At 37.7% G+C, this 14,987-nt stretch overlaps 1 protein-coding gene and 1 long non-coding RNA gene across 9 annotated transcripts in view; both read right to left on the reverse strand.

Annotated features, from left to right (window-relative positions):
* Window positions 1-14,987, reverse strand: part of robo2 (roundabout, axon guidance receptor, homolog 2 (Drosophila)) — a 282,117-nt gene that overhangs the window by 44,243 nt on the left and 222,887 nt on the right. For 5 of the 8 annotated variants that reach the window (XM_014014118.1, XM_014014116.1, XM_014014117.1 and 2 more), the window contains exons 6-10: window positions 14,571-14,707; window positions 13,409-13,420; window positions 8,153-8,277; window positions 2,828-2,999; window positions 220-425 (exon numbers count right to left, since the gene is read on the reverse strand). In XM_014014118.1, coding sequence (XP_013869572.1) covers window positions 220-425; window positions 2,828-2,999; window positions 8,153-8,277; window positions 13,409-13,420; window positions 14,571-14,707 — 652 coding nt within the window. The remainder of the gene's footprint in view (window positions 1-219; window positions 426-2,827; window positions 3,000-8,152; window positions 8,278-13,408; window positions 13,421-14,570; window positions 14,708-14,987) is intronic. The other 3 variants (XM_014014119.1, XM_014014115.1, XM_014014122.1) reach the window with 1 other exon arrangement.
* Window positions 4,449-6,501, reverse strand: LOC106521516 (uncharacterized). Its single transcript, XR_001310670.1, has 2 exons — window positions 5,587-6,501; window positions 4,449-5,122 (listed from the first exon to the last, which is right to left on the reverse strand). It is a non-coding gene; the product is annotated as an uncharacterized LOC106521516 (long non-coding RNA).

A 14,987-nucleotide genomic window follows, 5' to 3' on the forward strand; every position in this document is an offset into this window, starting at 1 on the left:
ACACTTTTGAAAAACCAAAATCAGTGCAGACCTTCCATATCTTTATAGCTTTTATCATGCCGTTAGTAATTTTTGGGGAAAAAAACATATTTCCAAAAAAGTAAAATGTTTGAAATCAAAACCAAACATTATTTCAAAACTCATACTTCGAAACTTATCACAAAACTGTTGGTACACAACTTGCTTTGTGGGCAAAGCACAGAAGCTCACAACTGTTACCTTGATGTTTTTGATCTGCAGGCTGCCCAGCTCTTGTAGGGACATCCGAGAGTCCTTTCCCAAAAGACTGACCCCGTCCTTCAGCCAGCTGATGGAAGGGATGGGGTCTCCAGATGCCTGACACTTCAACAGTGCCACGCTGTCCACCCCGAGTGTCTGATTGGATGGTCCTTGGCGAATAATAGGTGGCGGTCTGTCTGTTAGCACTTAGACATAAAGACAAATTTATGAGCACACTATCTGCTTTCAGGGGGATAATGGTGTTCATATAGGATGTCCGACTATAAAGCAGACCGAGTCACAGCATTAATCATAAAACACACTGAGACAGATGTGGGCACCTATCATAGGGTCAACCATTTTCTTCACATGTCATTAAACTGTGCCACAGAACAATGAGCTTATCCTATATTTCTAAGAATGATGGAAAACAAAGCTGAGTAGGGCTTTATAGTTTCACTGATGTGGCAGAGGACTGGTAACAGTTTCCTGTTACTGCCCGGGTAGCCTTATTTTTATACATTACCCAGGACTCTGTGGTATACTTAGGCGGTGAGGCTCTTGCTGGTTGAGTCAGTGTGGTTTGGATAAATACTTCATTATGTGCAACGTGGGGCAAAATAAAAAATGATTCTTAAATACTGAACGTTACTGTTTTCTGTCTTCAAATTCAATAAAGAGAGAAGGGAATCTTTTTTTTAGGTTCCAATTTTTACTCAAGGTAAAAGTTAATGCTGGGATCAGTTCCATTCATTTGAGCAGTTTCATTTGCTATAATGTGCAAAAACAAGCCTTTGGGTTACTTTTATGAATTAGTGGGTAAGACAGAGGTGATCTCCAAGAGATTTAGCACCGGAGCACATAGACAGTTTATAATTTAGAGTTGAATAATGTGGAGTCCCCGTGGCATCACAGAACCTACATTAATTAGAAAGTATGGATTAATGATGTCAGACCTGGAGGGGCTAATTACCAAGTCTACCTCAGTAACCTTTCAACACATTATCACACCCTTGCTTCCAACCCTATTTTCTCTTTCACAGCTACATCTGACAAAAAGAAGTAATTCAAAGTAATTCACTTTTGAGGTGTTATGGTCACCCCTTGCTTGGGGTCAGCTAAGATGTAGGGGGAAAAAGTGCAAATGTAGAATTTATTATCCACCACAAGTCAAAAAAGTGCTTAATTTTAATTGTTTTAGTCCTATTCAGGGTGAAAATTAAAATTAAATTAAATTTAAAAAAATCCTAGGAGGTAAGGGTAACCAAATGTAAGGCACACTTGACCAGCCAGCTTGTTTTTTGTCTTTAATAAAGCACAGCTTTGGCCTCAAGATTTAAACTAACATCATATAATGTATAAAAAAAGTTTCATTTAAATTATAATGTACATCAGTGTTTCTTAAAAGAAATGGTTTAAGTGTTATGAGTCCAACGCACGATCCAGAACAGAGTAAGCTGATGTAAGGCTGCATTACCAGCAGCAACTGAACAAGCAGAGGACACCGCTTTGACAGGAGATTTGATGCATCAGGATGCATGTGTTCATGGCATGTAGGAGTGACAAAGAGACGAGGTAAAGCTCAACTTGGCCTTGGGTCTCTGGATCAGGAATTTTTCATTACAGATATCCTTGAACTCCGCAGACTGCTGGCGGGACTCGGGGCAGTAAATCACGGGAAGACTGCAGCAGGTGAGGCCGTGACCTTTCCCTGACCCTCCCTTGTTCTGTCCTCCTTTTGCTCATTCAGTCATAGAACCTGTCTAACACCCTTCTTGTTAACATTCCATTCAGCACATCAATAAAAAAAAAAAGATAACGGATTACACTAAAATAGAATTGGTTTAGAATAAATAGAATAAAAAAATATTTGCTCAAATGGAATTTGTTCATCAAAACTCAAATGCTCATAGAAGCTAAGCTTGTTTTGATTAAATATTTACATTCATAAAATGTACCGTACACTTACTAATAAAGAACATACCAAATAAAGTCTTCCTGTGGTGTTTTTAATTTAGCTGCTTGCAGGTGTTTCAGCAGACGTATGGATAGCCGTCTATCTTACATCACAGCAGCTGAGCAGATTAGATGCTCCCATGCTAAGCGAGCACGTAATTCATTCTGCATAAGGCTATTGTCACTCGTTCAATCAATCTCTCTGCCCCTTCCCTCGTGCACATTTTTGTGCCTCGTCCAAATGCTGATCATTAAACTTGAAGAAACTCAAGGACAATCCTTTATTTCTTCACTGAAAAGAAAATTGTGAAGTTTTAATTAAATTCTCCAAAATTAAAAAAAAAGGAGTCGAGCAAAAAAATACTGAAATTGAAAGTCAGTAGTGCACTGATACTTCATAAAAGCTGAAATATTTTGTATAGACAACACAATCCTATTTGTGTTGCAGCTTTTTAAAACGGTATTTATGTTTAAATTTCAATTAAAACTGAACAAGGCAGAAGAGACATTTAAACCTTCACTTAATTCAAGCATGGATCATATGACTGGTGATGAGCCACCAGCTTCGCTGTGTTTACAGTGATGCTATGACATGCGCTAATGTGCGGCTGTGTGCAGAGAGGAAGAAAGTCACACTTTAGTTCTCCCTCACCATCTGTGACCTCCAGCTGAGCCTTAGCAAGGATGCTGCCCGCAACAGTCAGGGCCTGGCAAATGTAGTAACCGGCATCTGATCGCTGCACAGATGAGATGGTGAGCTCTCCGCTGGGCGACACGGAAAAGCGACTGTTGGGCTGTTGGGGTTGGTTGGGAAAGAGCAAATTCTGAAGGAGGAGGAACACAAAACCAATTAGCAAGAACATGAACCCAGTGGAACAGGGACAAAATGACAAAATTGCCTATTTACATGCTAAACCGAACAAACACACACACTGGAAATGATGAAAAAAAGATTAAGCTGTTACAGCTGCAGTATGAGCAATTCCATCTATCACTTGGCTAACCAAGCTCAAACAGAAAAACAAGTATAGACTTGTAATGTTTTTTCCTTGATCTTGATGTTTCAACTTAACTTCAGTCTTGAATGATTTTCTTTTGATTTTTCTTTTGAAGCAAACATACTCTTTTAGATGGAAAAAGTACATAGTGTTAGTTGGATGTTTGTGCTGAATTTTTTTAATAGAAAAACAAATACTTTCATCAAAAATTCCTTTCTGACTTTGTTGCAATTCCTTTGGGTTTATGACAGCTTGAATCTATTGAAGCATGAACGTCACTAATGAAAAATAAATGTTCTTCATCAATCAGGTTCCAACTTTCTCATAAAGCTGTTGACAGATCAGATTTGCACGGTGGAGTCTTGTGAAATTATTATAAAATTTGTTTTTTTATTATAAAATTTGAAACCGACGTGAAACCTGGACTGTGTGCTGACCACACCATGTCTTATCTGAAGAACACAATTTGAAATAAGGAAACAGAATAGTCATGAAAAACAAGTTTACTTTAAGGGAATCTACTTTACATTGATGGAAAGCAAAAAAGGTGTCCATTCAGTGTAAATACGGGCTTTTATTGTGAAGCTGATAACCAAGTAAAGACTTTTTGTTCTGGATCACTCGATTTCTTACAACTCATTTATAAATATTGACTTTTTTATTATTTTGGTTTCTGTTTGTCTAAATCTATTATCAGATCTCTCCTTGGTATCATTTTTGTCATCAGTCATATAGTAATCTGTACTTAAGGTTTGCAAGCACTCTCCTTAAAATGCAAACTAAATTGTGTATTGTTGTGCACAAATGTCATTTTTTTAGAACTGTAAGATTTCATCATTTTTAGTCTATTATTTTAAAAATGTCATGAATTGCAACAGTTTTGTATGTAGATGTACCCTTTGCATAATGTTTACAACTAAAAAAAATTGTTTAGTTTCATTTCTGTGAATGAATGATAATTCTCAAAGAGTGGTGATTGTGGTGTTTTTTTTTTCAAAGATGTAAATATAATCCTATTTAAGCCTATTTGTTTTAAGATTTCCAAAGCAAAAACAGCAAATATAGCACCTACAAATAAATATACCTAATTACGCAGACAAAACAAACTAGAACTGCAAAGCAGTTATGACCGGGGTCCAAGCCCTTTTATGCATGTCAGCCTTTGTCATGTTGTTTGTAGCATATTGTTGATCTTTTAGCTTCTTGGACAAATTTCTCTCCAACAAACGCAGTAAATAAATAAAATTTGAGAAGTTTGAGTATCAGAATTGTTTGTTATATATCACATACTTTATGCTGTGAATACTAGCTCTGTAGGTCAAATGTATGATTTTTAATATTTTTTAAAGCCTGTTATGTACAAGCCCTGTCCACTTTTAACCAATCATTACCATATTCTACAAACCCACTCAGTTTGTGCTCTTAAGTAAGTGTAATAAAGTTCATGTCAGTTGGTACTACTGCTTAAGAGATATAAACATAATGCATTTCTGGCGCCCCCTATAGTTTGGTTGATTTGAAACTTTGAATACTTGCTCAGAAAAAATAATTGGATACTTGACATGAGTTTGATGTTGATATGTGTTAACATACATAAATGACTGTCATTTTTGTTAATGCTAACAAGCTAGCTTTGCATAAAAATGAATATAACTTGATCAGGCAAAAACCAAACAACTTTTCCTGAACATCGTTTGAAGAGACCCTATTSTAGGTGCTACTTGGGAAGTTTCATGGTTAATGGAATTGTGCCTTTGGAGGAGATAATTTTTAAAGTTTTGYCATATTATGCCAATTTGCATAAATAACATTACATTTTTTAAACAAACATATATTTTATCAAAAATACTGTACAGATGAACAATTAAGGGGCCACAATAATTTTAATAATTGGGCTAAGTATACAGGAGTTACAGATCAAAATGTTTCACACATCGTCTTAGCACCACCTATTGGTGGACTCATGCAAATTTTTAGTATTAGAAACTTTGAATACTTGCTCAGAAAAAATAATTGGATACTTGACTTGAGTTTGATGTTGATATGTGTTAACATACATAAATGACTGTCATTTTTGTTAATGCTAACAAGCTAGCTTTGCATAAAAATGAATATAACTTGATCAGGCAAAAACCAAACAACTTTTCCTGAACATCGTTTGAAGAGACCCTATTSTAGGTGCTACTTGGGAAGTTTCATGGTTAATGGAATTGTGCCTTTGGAGGAGATAATTTTTAAAGTTTTGYCATATTATGCCAATTTGCATAAATAACATTACATTTTTTAAACAAACATATATTTTATCAAAAATACTGTACAGATGAACAATTAAGGGGCCACAATAATTTTAATAATTGGGCTAAGTATACAGGAGTTACAGATCAAAATGTTTCACACATYGTCTTAGCACCACCTATTGGTGGACTCATGCAAATTTTTAGTATTAGATAGAGGTTTGTGTGCTTTATTTTTGCTGTGAAAAAAAAGTCAAAATCTCTAACGGTTTAGGCTCCATAAATGATTATATGAAAATTTTCATTTATGAAAGTATAGGCCACGCCCACTTTATTTGTGCATAATGATCTTGCTAATTTAGGTTAAAATCAAGGGTCTGTAGGTCCTTGAAAAATTTTATGAATATCCGATAAGCCATTGTTGCGTGAAAATGTTTTGTGGTTTATAGCGCCCCCTATGCCTCAATAATAGTAAAATTTGGTGCCCCAACTCAGAACAGACTCCTGTACTGAAGACACGATTTTCATCTTATTATATACTACTATTTTGAAGATATAGCAAAATTTCTGTTTAGCTAGCTTGCCTAAGCTATTTGCCTAAGCATAACTCAAGCATTTTATTATTTTTACACTTGTCCTTGAAGACTTAGAATCAACATACTAATTACATTTAGGATGGTGAGTTTCGTGGCGATCGGACTTTAAATCTTAAAAACAAATCCAAAAGAAGTTTTTGCAAATTTTGCTTTGTAGAAAAAAAAAAGTTTAGGCGGAAATGGGCGTGGCCTATTCCTTGTGACTCAGTGGTGTCCAGGGATTATGCGGCTATAAGCGAAAAAATTTTGTGACTTACGTTTTAGAATCCAGCAAACCAAATGCAAAGACCTTGATTACGGCGCCCCCTATAGGTTGACATGTCTGATTATTTTTCTCCTCCGTACCCTTAACCCTATTCAACTATCCTGTTAAAATCTTCTTCATAGTCCTTGCGGTTTGGGCTCCAGTATGAGTTTTTCCGCAGAAAAATAATAATAATAATAATAATAATAATAATAAAAAACGGAACAGATACAATAGGGTTCCATGCTCCGATGGAGACATGGAAACGCTGCTGCTTTGCAGCTGCGTTACCCTGCTTCCTCGGGCTTGGACCCCTAATTATGGTGTTTGTTTAGACTAGTTTTCTTGCATCTTGATTTCTTGGCAAGTCTGCACTTCAACATTTTTTAAGTAGAAGAATAAAAAAACTTTTTATGTCCTATATGTACTGAAGTGAATTACCTTTGATTTGCTCTCCTAGCAAATACCTTCGTATCTCCAACACATCATCAAAGCGAGTAGTGGGGACGGTTGAGATGTGCATCTGCTTGTATAAAATGTTTGTGGTGTATTTGGATCCAACAGCTCATCTTTAATAACAGTGTGACATACTCCAGACTTAGGTTTTTAGTGACTCACAGTGCTTTAGGTCACTCATAGGTGGGTGATTATTACTCCAAATAGTTGTGTGAACACGTTAACTTTTTAGTACTTCTACTAACAAAATAACTGTTTCATAATGGTTGGCCCCTTAGGCAAAGAGTGCGTCTTTGTGTGAGCGCTCCGACTTCATCCAGAGCACAGTCATATCTTTGGCTCATCTACAAGCCCCAACAGGCTCCTAATTGGCCCTGTTGTTGACTGCTGCGATCACATCCAGATATTCGGATCAGGTTATCTCTCGGAGTGAGGGATACGATCGTTCTTATCAGTGCAGGGTCACAAAAAACGATTAACACTTTGCCAGGCTCACTGTCATTTGGCAGCTCCTGAGAACAAAGGTGTATCTTTGTGTCTTTAGTGAAGATACTGATTAGAGATAGTACATTTTGGGCTGCAGTGTGTGTCTGTAAGCAGGGCAGAAGGATAAGCACATAGCCATTGTTCACATGGCTAGGAGGATCTAAGAAAAGCACTGAGGACAATAAGAGCCATTCACTAGATATTTACAATAAGAGTCATTCATTAGATCCTAAATATTCCTGCAAAAAAGATTTATGTCTTTATCGATAGGAGACAATACAGACAAATTCAGGACTCAAGCCTGTGTACTTTTATATAATAACTCTTCAGTTACAGCTCCTGTGGTTCTTAATGGTGAAGCTTTTGCATCTATATAAATATATGTGAACTGTTATGGATGATAAACTGACTTTTGACACTCATGTGAACTCCCTTTGTGAGAAGGCCCATCAGAGAACGCATTTTTATCGAAAGCTCTGGTACTAATTCTGATTCTACTTTTATGAGAAATGTTTAATTCATGTTTTATTGAGTCTCTTTTAACTTGTCCATTCATCTGTTGGTTTGGCATTTTAACATGTGAGAACAGGAAAAAACTCAGGATGTGCAGCAGAATTGCTGGCATTGCCCTAGCAAACCTCACTGACCTACACAAGGTCAGGTGAGTGAAAAAGGACAGACTGTTTCTGGCAGACCCTGAACACTCCATGGTGAGTTCAGGTTGCTTCCGTACAGACACAGGAATCAGTTGCACAGATATAGGAGTAATAGACTTAAAAACTCATTTATCTCTGCAGCAGTCAGGCTTCTTAGTGAACATTTGTGATCTTTTTTGTGTTTGTGTAGTATGAATGTTTTTGTTTTTATGTCTACTGAATGTGCAACAAATTGCCCCTTGGGGACATTGAAGATTCTTGAACTTGAAATTCAAAGCCTGGGTTATGATTATGTGTTTGGTCTTACCTGACTTCCTTCTTTCTGCCAGAAAACTGCAGGCTGAGGGTTTCCTTTGGCTTCACATGGGAAGGTGGCAGTGCGGCCTTGTGATACTATTTGATCTCTTGGACGGATGACAAACTGGGGTGGGGCTGAAGTCAAAAACCCAACATAACAGTGTTAGAAGATTAGTAGTACACAGTGAGAATAAATATCTGGTCTATGACAAGACTAGATCCGATTAGAGCTGAATAACTTCAAGCAAAGACAAGCAATACTCGACATGGTCAAACCAAAATCAGTAGTGCTTCCATGCAATAATATATTACTTTTTTTTTGCTTTGAACAAAGCAGACTATTACTGCCATGGTAACCAGGTCGGCCATTCATCCAAGTGAGGCTAAAGTTGAATGAATGACAGTCACAGTGGCATTCACACAAAAAAGAGCCTCAATGGCATTTAAATTTTAGACAACACATAGGCACACCCATGCCTTAAAAACATCCAACACTACAGTCTAGTTAGGTCTAAACACAAAGAGTTAATCATGTCCGACTTTCCATATGTAGGATTTACTCAGCATTAGAGTACACCTCATATAAAAGTCACGATCTGAAGTGGTTTGATACAACTTCTGATCGATGCGTTACAGAAAGTGAGTGAGACAGAAGAAGATGTCTGTGTTTATTACACCTCAAGCTAACACACTCTTCATCAAAAAGAGAAGAGGCCAGAAAAATCTATCAAACTTTGAGATCACGCTGTGTTTTCTCAGTAAGTGTTCCCCGTTCTATCAATAGTCTGACCACTTGTCACACTCTCACCTAAAGCCAAAAGGAGATATTTCTGAAATATAACTTGGCTGACAAGAATACATATTAAGGAAAAAATGATTCTGAAGAACATAATACAGTTCTTTCAGTGTTTTGTCTTTACTATTCTTTAACAGCAGTTAAGGTAGGTTAAAATTCCACAGTAAAAACATAAATACAAATTAAATTTTGCAACACAATAAGCAAGCAAAAGCTGAGAAATTATGAAAAGCTGTGAAACGTGGTTGTTTTGACTAAACAAAAAACATAAAGGGCTGGTTTTTGGTTTAGAGTTTTCTTCATTGTAGCCTATTGTTCTTTTTTTTAAATTAGTATCCCATTTAGTCTTAGAGGGGCGATAAAACACTTTATCTTTGCTATCCATAAGAACCAACCTGTACTCATATTATCCAGCTTAACTTACAGCATTATAAAAACTAATTGTTTTATTTATTGATTAGAAGTGGTGGTCTACAATAGTGTTGTAGTCAAGACCACCTAACCCGAGACCAAGTCAAGACCAAGACCAAAGTGTCTCGAGACCGAGACAAGACTAAGACTTTTAGGGTTTGGACCAAGTCGAGACCAAGACCAAGGGAGGGCGAGACCGAGACAAGACTGAGACAAAACCAAGACTTTTAGGGTTTGGACCAAGTCGAGACCAAGACCAAGGGAGGGCGAGATCGAGACAAGACCAGAAAAAAAACCTAGTGTCCTAAAAGATGGAGTATTCTGTACACATGTACAGTGGGAAAAAAGTTGGTGTGAAGAAATCAACTGAGGGAGCAATAATTAGAAAAACTAAAAAAACCTACAAGACCACTGATAATCTCCCTCGATCATCAGCTCCATGCAAGATCTCACCTTGTGGGGTCAAAATGATCACAAGAACATGAAAAAAATCCCAGAACCATACGGGGGGATAGTGAATGACCTGCAGAAGGCTGGGACTAAAGTAGCAATGGCTACCGTCACTATGCTGATAGGGACTCAGACCCTGCAGTTCCAGACGTGTCCCCCTGCTGAAGCCCATCTGAAGTTTGCTAGAGAGCATTTGGATGTTCCAGAAGAGTACCGGGAGAACGTCATATGGCCAGATCCAATGAAAGCAAGAATGTTAACTAATAAATTGGACAATAATCTGGCTATTTAGTGATATTTCCACAGTTGTGGTCTTGAAATAAAATTCTGAGTCCTCAATGTCTGAGTCCGAGACAAGACCAAGACCATCAAAAAGTGGTCGTGAGACTGGTCTTAAGACCAAGACCGGTCTCAAGTACTACAATACTAGTCTACAAGCTATAGGTTTGTGAACTACCATAGTTATGCCTGTTTTTTTGTATGAACTGAAAATAAAGCAAGGTGCAGCACCTTAGCTATGTGACCAAACATTTCTATTTGTTTATTTGCTGCTTGCATAAGGACCATGGTGTCCCATTTTGACAAGTACAATATTTGCTAAGAATACATTAATGACACATCTCTTGCAGGAGCTAAGATAATTTGCACAGCAAAAATGAAAGTAAACATATTAAAGCCTTAGTGCCAATGGTCTGACCTCTCATATATGAAGGCAGCGAATAAAAGAGACCGTTTTTAGACACATTATTAGAGACAAAGCAATCAACAGACTGCTTGATATTCTACAACACAAAATCTGAATTGTTGCAGTGCAACATCTTGCACTCTGTTTCTTTTGATTTTTTTGAAATTTATTTATTTATTTTGAAAGCCCTTTCTCTAATAAGCCAGCTGGTTTCGGTGAGACCAGTCTCTTCCCATTTGGCTGGTTTCTTCATGTAATTCCTTTTTGGGGGTGTGTATTTGTCAAAGATACACACAGTTGGGAATGGTACAGATGGTAACAGATTTACTGCCTTCCCGTTTGGCCTTCTGCAGCTTGGATATCTCGTGGCTCTCATAATGCTGGACCTGATACACGGCTCCTAAATCATGCTCTGGCAAGGACACTGTTCCCCTCCCCTTCCATCTACTGTTCTGTACAAAAGGACTCACTAAAAATGGGAGTTCACACCTTACAGAATGGCTGCGTTTTGTGCTTCTAAGCTTTGTCCTGTTTTCTTTATTAAAGATTTCCTCTTTCCTTTTTGGACAAACTTATGTTGTGCTCAAAAAGCTCACAGAAAATAGATATTTCAGGTTCATCAGATTTTAGAATTAAATTTTGTGATTTCATTTAGATATTTACTATGACTCCCGCACGCACAGCCGGGATCACATTTTTTTGTACTGTTTTTTTTTCCAGTGATTTTTGGTAAACTCTATCATGGAAACGGCTGCGCCAATCAACATAAATGTTGGCAGGGAATGTAGATTTGTCTGACCTATACTGTGCCAGTCAACGGTCTTACAATAGACCCCATATTTGAGGAGGGGGCTCCTTCTAAAAAGGTGGTGTCTGGACAAACAAAAATGCTTATAACTCGAAACCTGTTAAACATAGGCGCTTCAGATTTTTTGTTGTTTAGCTCTGATGAAGGGCTATCCATCGGGCCCTCCAATGTGCCCCTGCACATCCTGCCCCGGACCCTCACCCAAAACATTAAACCTGTTCTGGTGAATTGGTGCTTTGCATACATCCGGGGGGGTCATATACCGCTGTGTGGTATCTAGTTTTGTAAAATGTTACATTAAGCATTTGGAAAATCAAACATTTCTGTACATTTTTTTAAAAATACTTGAATCAAATTAAATTATTTTAGGCATCGTGCTAATAACTGACATAATAATGCTCAGGAAGCTTCACTGAGATGTGTAGGACTAAATGTTAGACATATCTGAAAGAAGCTGGAGTGCAATGGTTTTATAGCTTGGCTCTGGACTCACTCACACTTTCTATGTTTTGTTTCAGAGACCCTTAATGACACACGAGAAGCTCTTTCCTGTCCACTCCTAAGGAAACACATGATCAGGGGCCCATATTTAATTCATGACAAGTCACATCTGCCTGCTTTGGAAAGGGCTTACCATATAACAGCAGTCAGGGGGAAGAGAACAAATGGACAAGGAGACAGAGATCCATTCAGTGCTTGCAGTCACAAACATTTCCTCCTCCTTCAAAATCCCACATTCAATCATATTTTATTCAAAGGTTGACAGCAATTACTGTCTCTTCCCACAGGCAGACTGAATGTGTAATTTCTTTCGTTTTCTAAGAAGCTGACAGTTTGACAATTGTTGAACAGCTACTGCTGTTTTGGCAACTCGAGTCCTGCCACTGAGGCAGTCTTTTTATTTTTTTTTCAAGTTTTTTTCTTAAGTCAGTCAAGTCTGCCTCGACTCAAACTTCTGCCATTCTTTTCCTCTTCGTCCTTTGTCACGCTGCACATTTATTGCTACAGAATTCTTCTTGTTTCTGCTCCCAAGAATGCACATCTCTTTTAAAACTGACAATCAAACACCCTGCATCCAACAAGTTTTATTCCACCTTGATCAACAAAGTAAGATAAACTGGGTTTCCAAGTTCTGAGCTGTGCAGCTGAGCAAAACAGATGTTTGTCCAACACAAACAGATCTCAGGATGGTGTTCCATCATTGCACAGATGGCCGCAAGATTCACAAATGATACACAGCCTGGGCCACATGAAATGTCTGAAACCATTATTCAGTCAGCCCACTCAGCTATTGTTAAAATGCAAAGCAAAACTGCAATCATATAAAATATTATAACTGATAAAAACTGTGCTGTGTTGTTGCTGGAGCCAACACCAGTTCTGTTAGCTGCCCATAGAAATGTTAGTGCAAACAAACCTAGAAAGAAAACTGAATATTGAATACAAACATTGTAAATATGACTGGATTATCTGGTGACGACAGTTGTTTGCTTTGATAAATTAAATCCTGGAGACTGTCTTACAAGAAGCACAATGTGAATATGGCTTGTGATGGCGTCTATATCACAAAAGTCCTCCAACAATGAATATCTACCGAGTGTTGACTCTTATAGATTCAGTTCACAAGCTACTGTCCAGTTCAAAGAAAACTCTGCTCAATTCAGTCATCCTATTCTAAGCTGGATCTGAATTTATCACCTGCTTTCAATTAAATACCAATGTGTGTTTTGCTTAGTGAAGTCCCCACCAAAGCGGTAGATGATTAGAAACATAAAACTTACTCATCCTCATTGTTTCAAATTAATCATATTTTATCCTTAAAAAATAGTGCTTTGTCCCTGAGATCTAATAAGCTACAACAAACAAAATACACTATGTTTATCTGGATATTTTCAAGATACCTTCGATGTAAAATTGTGAAATATCCAACTAAAACATAATTGTTTAAGGACAGCTTAATGAAAGGTCTGTTAGTTAATCCCCCCCCACCCTCAAAAAAGAAAAAATAAATAAATAAATAAAAAATAAATAATATAAAGTCAATGGAAACTGATTGCCAAGCATTTGAATGCAGTGACATGCAGAATGGGTTCAAATCAGAGGGATGAGTACTTACCAACAGGGCGAGCTGGAGACACAACAAAGGTGGAGTTGATACAATAAAAAAGGTAAGACAAAGACACACAAACGTTTAAAACAAACAACAAAAAAGAGGAACAGAAAAAAAAAGTAAGACAAAAATAAATCAAAATTTAGAATGAATGACATGTTGCGCTGCAGCCAACACAGTTCTGGCATCATGTAAGCATGACAGAATGGATCCAGTAACTTTTGTCCACTGGACAGTTTGTCGATGAGCTGAAAGCATCTGCTTTTCTCTGACTTGAGTGAAAAAATCAGTCTGGTGTAAAAAAAAAAAAAAACACTCTTTTTCAGTTTATTCAAATTTGTATTTTAGACACAAACATACTGGACCTTCTCTGTCTGCTTCAATTAAATCTACATTTTTTTATAGGTGGTGTGTGTTGGTGCTGGCAACCCATGTGTTTATCTTAGCTACCAATGACTTGAAGAAAAACTACATCAATAGGAGCAAAAATATTCTCAAATTTATCATCCAGAGACAGAATCATCGGCGAACAGTATTCTTGAAAGCGACATCCACAGAGGAACTGGTACATGTTCCCTAACATTTCCTCAGTGTAGCTATCCGTGCCTTCAAAATGAAGATGCAGCTCTCGCAAACATAGCTTCTAAGAAACTAAAACCTGTACCAAAGTCAGAGCTTGCCTCTACTTTTTCTGAGCTTTCCGTGTCACTCTAAAGCACTCCGCGGAGACTGTAAATCTCGGGGTGTAATGAAAAGACGACTGCGGCAAATAAGAAAAATTATACCTAGAATGTTTGTATTAACCTCTCAAACCCCAGGTGTGGTAGTAACGGTGAGCACCAGTAATCTGTGAAATGGCTTTGCTGACTGAGTGGTTACAGTGTGGAGCGTAGGAGCAGCAGACCACTACGGTGGAGAGGGGAGGGTGGCGATGATGCAGTTGGAAATATAAATAATTGAACAGATTCATTGACTGTCTACATCTCTGTTGGCCAAAGGAGTCTGCATTCTGCATCTTCATTTGCATAAAAGAGTCCCCATGGATAAAGCTTCCAATTTAAACCTCATATTGGTGGAGGGTAGTGATAACCCTACTGGGCCGTGACTTGTGTATGTGGTGTTATGTGCAAGTTAATGGAAAGAAAACGAGAACGAGTGTGTTTCATACCTCTGACAGTGAGAGAGGCAGAGGCCTCCAGCTTGCCTACACGGTTCTCGGCCACACAGGTGAACATGCCCTCATCGTTAATAGAAGCTTTCTTCACTCTCAGTATGTAGTCGTCCTTGTCGTACTTGATCTCATACCTGCAAACAAACATACACCGCCATGAAAAGCAAATCTCTTTGGCTTTTCAATACAAATAAACAGGATAAGATAAAACATAAACTCCATGCAAATAACTTTCATTCAGAGGTGTCCCATGTCTGAGTTATCATTTGATTATTTATTTATTTTTTCATATTTTGAGATCCAGAGAGAAGCACAATTATTCCTTTTTGACAGATGAAGGTTGCAGGGAGCAGGATCAGTTCACACAAAAACACATGGCTTCAGTATGAAAGTGGAAACATTCAGTATTCATGA

The sequence above is a fragment of the Austrofundulus limnaeus genome, unplaced genomic scaffold, assembly GCF_001266775.1.
Source record: "Austrofundulus limnaeus strain Quisiro unplaced genomic scaffold, Austrofundulus_limnaeus-1.0 Scaffold110, whole genome shotgun sequence".
Taxonomy (NCBI): domain Eukaryota; kingdom Metazoa; phylum Chordata; class Actinopteri; order Cyprinodontiformes; family Rivulidae; genus Austrofundulus; species Austrofundulus limnaeus.